The sequence below is a fragment of the Corapipo altera genome, unplaced genomic scaffold (assembly GCF_003945725.1).
Source record: "Corapipo altera isolate COAL_440 unplaced genomic scaffold, ASM394572v1 150, whole genome shotgun sequence".
Classification (NCBI taxonomy): Eukaryota; Metazoa; Chordata; class Aves; order Passeriformes; family Pipridae; genus Corapipo; species Corapipo altera.
This window is the reverse complement of record NW_020884941.1, coordinates 3049288-3060419: the sequence shown is the minus strand read 5'-3', so window position 1 is coordinate 3060419 and position 11132 is coordinate 3049288. Positions and strand designations below refer to the sequence as shown.

General features: G+C 43.1%; 1 protein-coding gene across 4 annotated transcripts in view; it reads right to left on the bottom strand.

Moving 5' to 3' along the window:
* Positions 1-3653: 3653 nt before the first annotated feature.
* BCR (BCR, RhoGEF and GTPase activating protein) overlaps positions 3654-11132 on the bottom strand; it is a 101638-nt gene continuing 94159 nt past the window's right edge. For all 4 annotated transcript variants that reach the window (XM_027661537.1, XM_027661535.1, XM_027661538.1 and 1 more), the window contains one exon: positions 3654-11047. In XM_027661537.1, the coding sequence (XP_027517338.1) occupies positions 10958-11047 (90 nt within the window). In that variant the 3' untranslated portion in view covers positions 3654-10957. The remainder of the gene's footprint in view (positions 11048-11132) is intronic.

The following is an 11132-nucleotide window of genomic DNA, read 5'->3' as shown; positions in this document are numbered from 1 at the left end:
GGGGGGGGCGCGGAGGGGCGCGCGCGCGGCTGGGACCCCTCCGCCCGCCTCCGCCTCCGCCCCGCCCCCTGCCCGCACCGCGCACGCGCCGGCACCGCCCCCCCGGCGGCCGTGAGGGGAAAGGGGAGGGGGGGCGCGGCCACGGGCGGCGCGTGCGCGGGGCGGCCCCTCCCTCAGGGCGGGGCTGGGCGAGGCCGCTCCGCGCCTGAACCGCGGAATAACGAAATTAGAGAATCGATCAGGTTGGAAATGACCTCTGAGATCATCGGGTCTGACCAGTGGCCCGATATCGCCGTGTCAACCAGTCTGTGGTACTGAGTGTGTCAAGTCTTTCCTTAAGCACCTCTAGGAACGGTGACTCCACCACCTGCCCGGGCAGCCCGTTCAACGTCTGATCGCCCTTTCTGTGAAGAAATTCCTCCTGATGTCAAAACTAAACCTCCCCTGCCACAGCTTAAGACTACGTCCTCCCGTCCTTTTGTTACCCGGGACCAGAGCCCGACGCCCCCCGGCTCCCCCCTCCTGTCAGGGAGTAGCAGAAGGTCCCCCCGAGCCTCCTCCTCTCCGGGCTGAGCCCCCCCAGCTCCCTCAGCCGCTCCTGCTGCTCCAGACCCTTCCCCAGCTCCCTTGATTTCTGAGGGCGAGGGGACGGCGGCGGACCCGGCCCGGGGCCCGCGCCTCACGCTGGTAAAAAAAATCCTTTTGTTTCGTTGTGGTTGGTTGGTGGGTTTGGGGATTCTTTTTGTGGAGTAAACACACATATTTTAAGCTCCGGCACTGAGCGCACAGAGGGCAGGCAGCGCAGGTGGGAGCGAGGGGACTGTGTGACTCCTAAACCTGTGCCTCACTATCCAGGCCCGTAATCGCATTTTTTCATCCAAGCAAGAAGTAAATGTTTAAATGTACGCCATGGTTTAAGTGAGGTAGAGTTAATTTTCATCACTTCGTTCAGCACAGATGCAAAACATAGCCCGGTGCTAGCCCCTGGGAAGAAAAGCAGAACATTGTGGTGGAGAATTGCTTTGTCTTAGGTTACAAGAACTGCGTGTGCACACAAGCTTTCAAAGCCTGAGCTCCTGTGAAACACACTGAGCTGAGCTTTGTAGCTCATCGGTGTGCGGGATGTTTGACTTGCTATGAATAACCAGCGACTGCAGCTAATAAACCCAAATTGCAGCGTGGGCGCTGTGGTGGGAGGTACAGCAGAGTTTGTATTGACAGGCATTGGCTGGGAAGTGCTATGAACACAGTAATGAGGAAAATGTGCTGATTTGACATATTCTTGTGAAAGTTTCCCCTCTGTTTAGCTCAGACTGTGGGTTAAAGCCTCTCTCCCAACAGCAGTTCAGCTGTTTTAGCAAAAGAAACATTTCAGTGTAAGATTGTGTTGCAGCCTCTCCCTTGAGGTATGTTCCTTCCTAGAATTCATAGGAATAGAATTCACAGGAATATGGAATTCGCAGTCTGCAGATTGGTGAGGGCAAGTAAGATTTACAGTCCCGTCGTTATCTTTAGTCAAGTTTAATTATTAATATAGTAAATCAAAGTAAATGACATCTATATTTAATCAGAATTCCTTTTAAACTGAGAGGATGTATGCTGCCAGATGTTACAATATAGTTTGATTTACATTGTGGGAAAATTCTCCTGTTTATGTGTCTTACAAAGGCAGTCATTTTATTGAGATGTCCTTCCCCAACCATTTCTATCAACTCTGCCTGTTCTTACCTGGTGGGAATTCCTCTGGAAGGCTTCTGCATGGATACAGGGTACTTGTTTGACAGTAAAATGTTCCTTTATTCATAATTAATATTTCTGATGTTTATTTTCTTACATTACCACCAATGTCATTCCACTACATTTTCTGATCCACGATACTTTCAGCAAAATGTTGTTCTGTGTTTCTACCTTTGGATCACCTTTCAAGATGTTTATCAGTTAAAAAATGGCGTTTCAATGGCACTACTTCTGTATTAGGGATGTGAAAAACGCCTGCACTTGTTTTGTACAATATATTTCTCACGGTAGCCCACAAAGGGCTCAGCTTTCTGTTTTCCAGCAGGAAGCAGTTGTTCAGCTCGGTGAATTAATGAACAAGCTGCTAACTGACAGTGCATATGCCTCAGATCCTAGTTCTGGAACTTAAAAGGTCACTGAAAAAAGTGCGTAAAATTGCAGCATTCTGTGCTGTAATGTGTGCAAGAGTGATTCAGCTGTCTGCTAGGAAAACTTTCTCATTGTGGTTATGTTCTGGATTAGATTGCCCCGGAGGATTACGGAATCTCCAAACTGGAGGCTGCTAACAAAGAGCAGACAAATGCCTCTGGAGTTGGGCAGGTACCGCTGATGCTGATCCTGCCTCACGCTGACAGCTGCATCCCGCAGGGCCTCAGGGGACCACCTGCCTCAGGGCAGCCTGTCCAGGCCTCAGGGCAGCCTGGAAAAGGGAAAGACACCTGCTCAGGTGGAGCAATTTGCACAGAACATCCAAATTATACACTCATGTTCTTTCTCATCCTGCTCCAGCCTCAGGTTTTGTTCCCTCTGTCTCATTCCAGGGCCGGAGCATCCCGCAGGAGTGTCCTGGGTGATTTGCACAAGCCTGCACACCACGGTTCACTTCAAGCCCATTGCAGTGTAGCTTGCCCTGGGTCTTCAAGAAGGGAAAAGCAGCCAGAAGTGGCTGAGAAGAACCAGGCTGGCAGTCAGAGGGGAGCTGGACACGGTAGGAACGTGGTTGTATGAGCAGAGTGCCTGGCACAGGACATGGTCCCCTCCAGGCTCCCCCAGGGGCTGTTCCATGTGGATGCACTACAAGGGTACACTTTCTGATGGAGGGAGAACCATTTGGCTGAAGAATTCCACATTGAAGCTATTGGAGAACTATTTTCTATTATACACATTCACCACTGGTAGAAAGTATTAATAACAGTGATTGGGTTTCCCCTCCTTTGCCCAGTTCAGGGGTAAGCACAATAATCAGTGTAGTTCTGAACACTGCACTCAGCTGCACTTCATCTCCTTCCAGCATTGCTGTTGAGCTGTGTCATCTTTGTGACCCACGCTGAATGAAACTGGCTAGAGCTTTGGAGCAAGGTACCTTTTTATTATAGAAATGTTTATATATTGTATTAAATTTGGACTATATTAAAACATAAATGTACTTTAACTAATTACATGAATAATTTAAACAATATTTAAATAAAGCACCGAGCAAACGTGATTTAAATAACGGATTCGTTTTCCAAACTGATTCCTACAAACCCCCACTACTTTCATGCAGTGTTTGAAGAACTGGAGGCCAGATCTGATTTCTTAGCAAATACATAACTACAGTTCAAGTTCTCTGCACACAAATATAAAGCTGACAAGGTCTGAGACTGGGCTGGGTTTTGAAGCAGAACTCCTGCAAAAGGATTCACACAGATCTGGACATGGACTGGGTTGCTCAGCTACTTCTCTACCTTACGTGTAAACTATTCCCACACGTTATAGTTGTTTTAGTTTAATTCAGCAATAACCCTGCACCAACCTCTAGATTTTAAGTGATACAGCTTCTACCTTGTAAAACAAGAAACAGCTTTCACTTGGACACAGCAATGTTAGATTCCCTACCTCCAGCAAACTCAGCTGAATGCAATTCACACACTCAGTGTAATGCAGGCCCACTTTTATTTAAATAAGACCAAAAGAACCTGACAAACATAGATACAGGAGATTTTATTTAACATTGTGTACAAAGAAAGGCTACAAATGCCTTAAGACTTTTTTTTCCCCCAAATACAGTTTTTGGATCCCTTTTTCATATCGCTTTTCTCAGAAAGTAAAAAAAAAAAATATCCAGAAAGACGATTTTCCCCCACTTTTTTTCCCTTTCCTTTTTCTCTTCTCTTTGGGCCTAAACTGAGAGATGTTTAGCAGTACAATTTCAACACCTTTCAGTATTAAACTATTTGGATTAGGTTTTCTTTCCCAAAACAGAGCACTATAAGATACTGAAGCACTAGCAACAGCAGTATAAAATGTCAAAAACTGACTCCCTAACATGGTAGTGTTTAAAACAATGCCAACAGTATTAGCTCTGATGAAACCCAAAATTATCCAAACAATAACAAGTTGTCTTCTACACCTGATAATTTAGCACTAATTATATAATTTAATTGTATTTATATTTAAATAAATAGTCTTAACTCCTTTCCTTGGAATTCTTCACGGATTATAAACACTTATAATACTAGAGATAAGAACAAACTACACAACTTACATAGGCAAGAGAAGGCTGAGTTTTATTTTTTTTTTGCTGGACAGACACAGAAAGGACAATGTTTCAGTGTCCTGCTGTGAGATCATTTTTTAATTCACTGTTTCATTGTGATACTTCTCCAATTTATCCAACACAACGATTCATTACCCTCTTTTTGCTACCTTGGTAATCACTTTTAGTCCTGATATCCCAACTCTTGAAACATCAGTCCCTGCATAGCTAAGTTTTATCCAGGATTCTGCAAGTTTTGTATGTGACTGTGAAACCCAAGACAAGATTTCTCTGAGGCTGTGAGCAGAAGGAAGGGAGTAGAAGAGGCTGCTGGGGAGAAATGACCTTTTGCTGTGGCAGCTTTTACATTAGCACCTACTGTATATGAAATAGGTGTTAGTTATGGATCAGCTTTCAGCTATTTGCATAATTCCAAACTGGCAAATTTCTCCTGAAATGGGACTAAAATGGAGGAAGTTTGAGCTGCTCTAGATGGGCACTTGATCAGTCATTTAGGTGCAGTAAGAAGGAACTCTCAAAACTGCCCTCTGGGCCTTATCCAAGTGCCCCAGGGGAGGGGGGAGCATCCAAGCAGCAGCAAGGCCAACTGCTCTCTGCTGGGCTCCACCCCCTGTGACCCATCATGGGGGTCATCTCCAGGGAGCTGCTGTATCCTCCTTCCAGGCAGGAAGCTGTTTTGTACACAAGCCTGGCCTTTTGTACATCCCCAGGGATATAAAACGCCTCGTGGTATAAATCATTCTGCAGATCAGAGAAACTGTTCATCTGCAGAATGTCTCAGGTTCTCAGAACGTGCTACACTGGGGAAAAGGCTGCAGCAGTTACACAAGCAAAAGCTCTAGTGGAAAATACAATTTTCTCTACTCTGATGAACCATTTTTGACGTGAGGATTTGAACATGACTGTGATTAAGACAAAGCAGTAGCACAAACAGTCCTGCTAGGCCTGGGGACTCTGTAATCATATTAATTCCCAAATATGCTCGAACAGCTGTAAATAATAGAATCTTAGCTCACACCACTGGCCTACGTGAGCCCAGGGCATTAGCAGTACCTGGTCCATTCTGCACAAGAAGACTGGAAACACTTTAATTATCTCCAGTGCTCTGCTCTGTAGCTCTGCTACAAACTGAATCTCCCCATGTGGTAGTTGCTACAGTGCAGAATGATGTGAAGTGATTCTTTTGGAAAAGGAAGGATCTGTTCTACTGTAAGGTGAAACGTGGCAGCAGCAAATAAATTATGTGAAAAGCTGTTGCATGGTTCACCCGCATGTTTTTCAGTGGTCTCCAGCGATGTCACTATAAGGCAGTAACACAAAGAGAATGAACACTGGAGGGAAAATAAGTCATTTTATAATTTTTTAATTCTTGGCAAGAGCAGTTATGAATTTGCTTGACCTGAAAGGCTGCAATCTAATGATATGGTCATGGAAGGAGAAGAATTGAGGCAACACATACACTCAGATTTGCTTTGGTCCTACTGCTCCAACCATTTCATCATTGCAGCATGTTGTGGCATTTTATCCTTGTAGCCCAGGAACAGACTTTTAGCTCAAACAATAGTTCACCTGGGTGGTTCTATGAGCTTCTTACTTCTCTGTGGTGGCAGTTCACCTAGGGCAACACACCTATTGCTGTTGCCTCGGGGGAAAACAAAGGAAAAGAGCAAATGGTAAACTTGGCTTCCTTAGCACTGAACTGTGTGTACATGTTGAGTCCTAAGAAAGAGGGGCTGCAGCACTGGGAGGCTCCAGTAGCTAAATTCCTGGCGTTCCCATATTCGTGTTTGTTTCCTGGCACGACAGCCTTTGCTCAGTTATCTGGGGCATGAGCTGCCTTCTGTGACTCAAAATGAGAACTCCTTTCTAGTCCCAGACAATGTGACCTGAGCGATTCCTAATTATGCTTCTCTTTTCCATTCGTGTTACTTTTATTCCCTGAAGACTGTTACGGAAAAATCTATTAACTGTAAGTGCTTCCTTTATAGCTTCTGTTGGTTTTAAGGGCAATCCATGTATTTAATTCCATTCAATTACAAAATTCATAGAATACACACGAACATTCATTTCATTTGAGTTCAGAATGGAGAATTGCTAATACAAACCCAAGGCTCCGGTATCTCAGTTGCACAGGCCCTGTGTTAAAGGAAGGGAAAGGTACCAGGTTTATTTTTCACTAACAGTACAATGGCAACGTTAGTCTAAAAAGAAAAACATCCCTGGATTACAAATTTAAGAGGGCATAAGCAAGTGGCTACAAGAATTTCATTAATTTGATCGTATCTACTTGGGAATTGCCCTTGAAGAAGATTTTTCTTCTTCAAGGAATAGAAGCAGGGCCCCTCCAAAATCCAGCATGAATGTACTGGTCTTCTGCTATTACAAGTCCCTGTTGTCTTGAATTAAAGTAAAAAGAGAAAGGGTAGGGTTTTTCCTACAACATTTCCCATTTTATACTAAAATTTCCATAAGAAGAATGTCACATCTGATAAAGTTATCCCAGTAGGTGACCAAGCACTGAAACAAATGGATTACCCAGTGAGGAATCAGAGAGAGCTGGGGTTTTGCTATCAGATTTTAAACATTTTTAAAAGCCACATTGGTCAGTTTATATTTTATACATACTTGACAGAAGGGCACGTTAAGGTAAATGAACACATTGTGATGCCTTCCAGTGTTACACAGGTGACAAACTAATCTGGAGATCCACATATGCTTTAAAAAACAGTACATTTGTTTAAATAAACTCATAGAAAACTAACATGAACAACCATAAAACAGAGTTTTAAACAGGTAAAACGAATAAATTGCAAAAACCCTGCATAACCCCTCCCATAAACATCCTCTGTGGTTCCACCACCTCACGGCCAACACCACAAGTGGCCGTTTGGCTCCGGGCGGTGGGCACGGCAGGGACAGGCACCACACTGCTGGGGTTTGCCCTTAGCTGATACACTGAAAAACAGCAGCATTAAAATACAGCCTGAAAGAGCTCAGCTACTACCTCAACTTGTTAAAATTGTGCAAGAATAAGGAACACCAGCAGCGTTTGAGTGGACGTGTTTCAGTTTGGTTTCCCACACTCCCCTCCCGTACAAAGCACACACAGACACAGAGCTGACTCTGAGCTAGGAACTGTTATTTCTTGTCTGCCTCCAAAAACTTTTCTCTTAGTTTGCTTAACTTTTTTTGATTTTATTTAAAAACCTACTCAGTGTTAAAAAAAAATCCATGAGAATTTTAAAATAGTTTCTAAATGCCAGGACGCTGATGCTTGTTCCTCTCCTTAAACTCAGAGAGACACAGACTATCCTAATCACCTGAATTTCCTTAGCTGAAAATTTTAGTGTTTGAGATTCCTGTTCCTGAAAGCGACATTTGCAGAAAGGTCTCTCCAACACACTAGAAAATGAAGGAGCATAAACTCCCAGTGCACACCTAAAGGGTAACTTTTTGCTAGTTTGCTCTTAAGTTGTTTATATTGTACCTTTTTTCATACAGAAAATGAAAGAGTTTGGTTTTCTGACACAACTCACAAGGGAACATATAAGAGGAGAAATCAGGCGGCCTTCTCTAAAGCCAAGTTTTGCAATTCCCTTTTTGTTTAAGTATGATAAGGCTTATTAAAAAATAAAGTAAAAAAAAAAAAAAAGCCCCACAAAAAAACCCCCTGAAACAAACCAAAAAACCCAACCAACATCCCCGGGAGAAGAACATAAAAGCCTTTTGGAAATACTTAAATTTCTGGAAACATAAGACTATTTGAAAAAAATTTAATTGCAAAATTAAAGGAAATTCAAGAAATCAATTCTCGTATTTCAAATCAGTCCATGATTTCATCATCAGCAATATGATGAACTATCTTTTCCAGCCCAAAATTACCAGCTTTGGGGAAAACATACTCATACTTAACAGAAATAATTAACGGGTTAAGTTAAATTACCTTTTTTTCCCTGATCCACATGCCTGCATGTTAGATAATGTTACATTAGAACTGAGCATTGTAATGAGAGACTGACAGCAACAACCTGTCACAGTAACCAAAGCAAAAGCCATTTTCTCGTGGTTACATACTATAGATCAGTAATTTAATATTAAAATTAACTTCCTATATAAATAAAAATAAAAAAGTTGGGCAAAAGTAAATTGGCACAGTCATTATGGTACTGCTTTCCAGTTTCAACACTGCAAGGAGCAGCCACAGATTCCAAACACCGAAGGAAAAGGTTATCACCCAGCCACCAGCTGGAGCTTGGGGTTTTTTTCCCCCCTTTTCCATGAAGTCATCAGCAGTGCTTCTGCCTCAGGTCCATCCCCCCGAGGTGGGAGCTGGCAGGAGTGCAGCCTGTGGTACAAGGATTGCTGTGGTGGGATTGTGCCGGGGAAAAGGGAGAACAAATACAGAGAACCAAAACTAGAGTGTGCTTTACTGCTCTGCACGACTTGGCTCAAGTCAATGTTCGTCAGGATTGTGACTAATTTTTACCTTCAAACAGGCAAAAACCGAAAATAAAAATTTTAAAAAAAGTCAAAATCTTAAGCCTTCAAGTTTCCTTGCCTTCATTCCCTCCCTCTCCCAAAAAGCACCTCCTACTACAGACACATTTTCTGTTTTGCGGGTTCAGAAGTTGGAATGTTGTGGAAATACATACAAGAGAGAAGGAATTTCTAGTTGTACATTACATTACAAAGAGGTTTGCTCCCAGACCTAAGGAGGGAGGGATACTAAGCAATATTAAATTCCTATAAGAATCCTTACAAAGCATGCAAAATATTGATATACTCACAAAATCGAAATTTATATTTGTTCCTTTTTGATTTTGCAACTTCACAGTACAATAATTTCTAATATTATGCAGCAGTCAGAATTACAGTGACTACAAAATCAGTTCCCTTTTAATTTTTTTCTTTCTATTTGTTTGTAACACTCCTTTGCTATTTTTTTTTAACTGAGAGATTGCAGATCACCCATCAGAAAATGTGCAATTCCGCACAAGAGGGGTTGCTTTCTGTGTCGCATTTCCCCACGAATGATGTTGACAACCTGACCCTACCAATCTTTCAAAATCTGTCCCTCCCTCCCCTTCTCCTGCCCATTCCTTCCCTTGTCTTCCAGCTGTACTTTTCTTCTTGCCAGGACAGTGATGGACAGATGCCACTAAATGGATGCTGCAGAGCTGGGTAGGAAGTGGGGGCTGGAGTGGTTTAGGGAACCGGCATCGCTCCCCCCCTCGGGATGTTTGGCACAACTGCTTCATAGCCAGAATGCTCAGCTCTGGACACCAGCAATCAGATTCTGCAGTTTCAATTCCCTGGACAAATACTGCTGCCCTTTCTGCCTCTGGAACCCCTGTGGCTTCAACTGATTTAGGGAGGGAAACACAAAATTGGTGTTTGGCCAGACCTTTTGTACTGCTGGATGGAGTTCCACAGAAATTTCTCCACTGCTCTTATTTAAAACAGGGTTGGAATTTCTGGAGAATCCACAATGCATGCTACTTGCTAGATTGTCCATAAAGTACATTCTGACACATTTTTTACCAGAGTGTTTGTATCTATCAGAAAAAGACTCTTGTAGAAGCAACGTACAAAGCCTCCAAAAATTCAAGTATCAAAAAAAGATGTTCTGATAAAAGTCTGGAGTAAGCAGCCAGCCAAACTGACAGCCATTAATTTTTTTTTTGTTCACAAATTCTTCAATTATTTTTGCAGTGATAACATATTTTCTTTGGAGTGTTGGGAATTAAGTGTCTTCCCAATTAATTTTCATTGAGTTTGGTCGGGTCTAAGGAATTTAGCAATCCTTCCTGGATAATGTTGCCTCTGCTTATATGCAAAAAAACCAACAGAATCACTGACTCTTATCCTCCCTGCCTTTCTTTAATTTGCTGTATTTATTTATAGTGTAACTTCATTGGATGTGTCTCCCTTAACCCAAAAAAACCATCAGAAGTGCAACACAGGCAAGAGCAGAGCATCTCCTTCCCCGGGGTGTATAAACATCTGCACCTGAAGGGCTGGTGAGACAAAAAAAACCCCCAAACACAAAAGGTCCCAGCCTCCAAACGGACCAACAGTTCTAGTTGCACATAAAACTGTTGGATTTCTTTAGAACCCCATTTGAATCAAGACTTGAATTTCTGAGGAGGGAATCTTAGATCCCAGACCCTTCCCTTCTCCTTCCTCTTGCAAAGCTATGCTATTTTTGTGGCCTAGAACAGTACTTGAAAATCAGCAGTTATTAAAGACACAGTTGTGATATATCCTTTAACACCCCCTCACCCAAAAAGGGGTGTCCTATCAAGTGGTCCAGTAGAAATCTTGAAGTTTCTTTATGATAAATTAAATCCATAAAATGAGGAATACCTTCTGTCCCATTCCCAACAAGAATAATGGCCACACTCTGTGGTGCATTTGTTCAAGTGTCTATTGCTCCTTCTAGTGGAGATTCCACGCAGCTCCATCTCCACTTAGTTCTGGTCCTACCAGCACGAGGAGAGGGTTTTCTCCTTTTTTCTCCAGCTTGTCTCTGGTTCACAAACAACAGAAGCACTGAGGGCTGGAATTCCCCAGCACAGGAACAGGCCAGTCACGTCTGAGGAAACACCAGTCAGCTTTTTCTCAGGGGTGGCAGAGTTATGCCAAGAGCAGTTTTTTGTGTCCTGTTGGTACCGTGGGCACCTACACCTCTGTGGAAAAGAGAATGCTTTGCCTCTTGCTGTCCGGGGTAGGGATGGTCTCTAGCTGCAGGAAGTACAGAAGAACTTGAACCTGGAAAGAGAAAGAACAAGGCAATAAAGCCCTGGTAACTCATTCTCATCCCAGCTCTTTGACAGCGGGCAGACACGCCTACAGC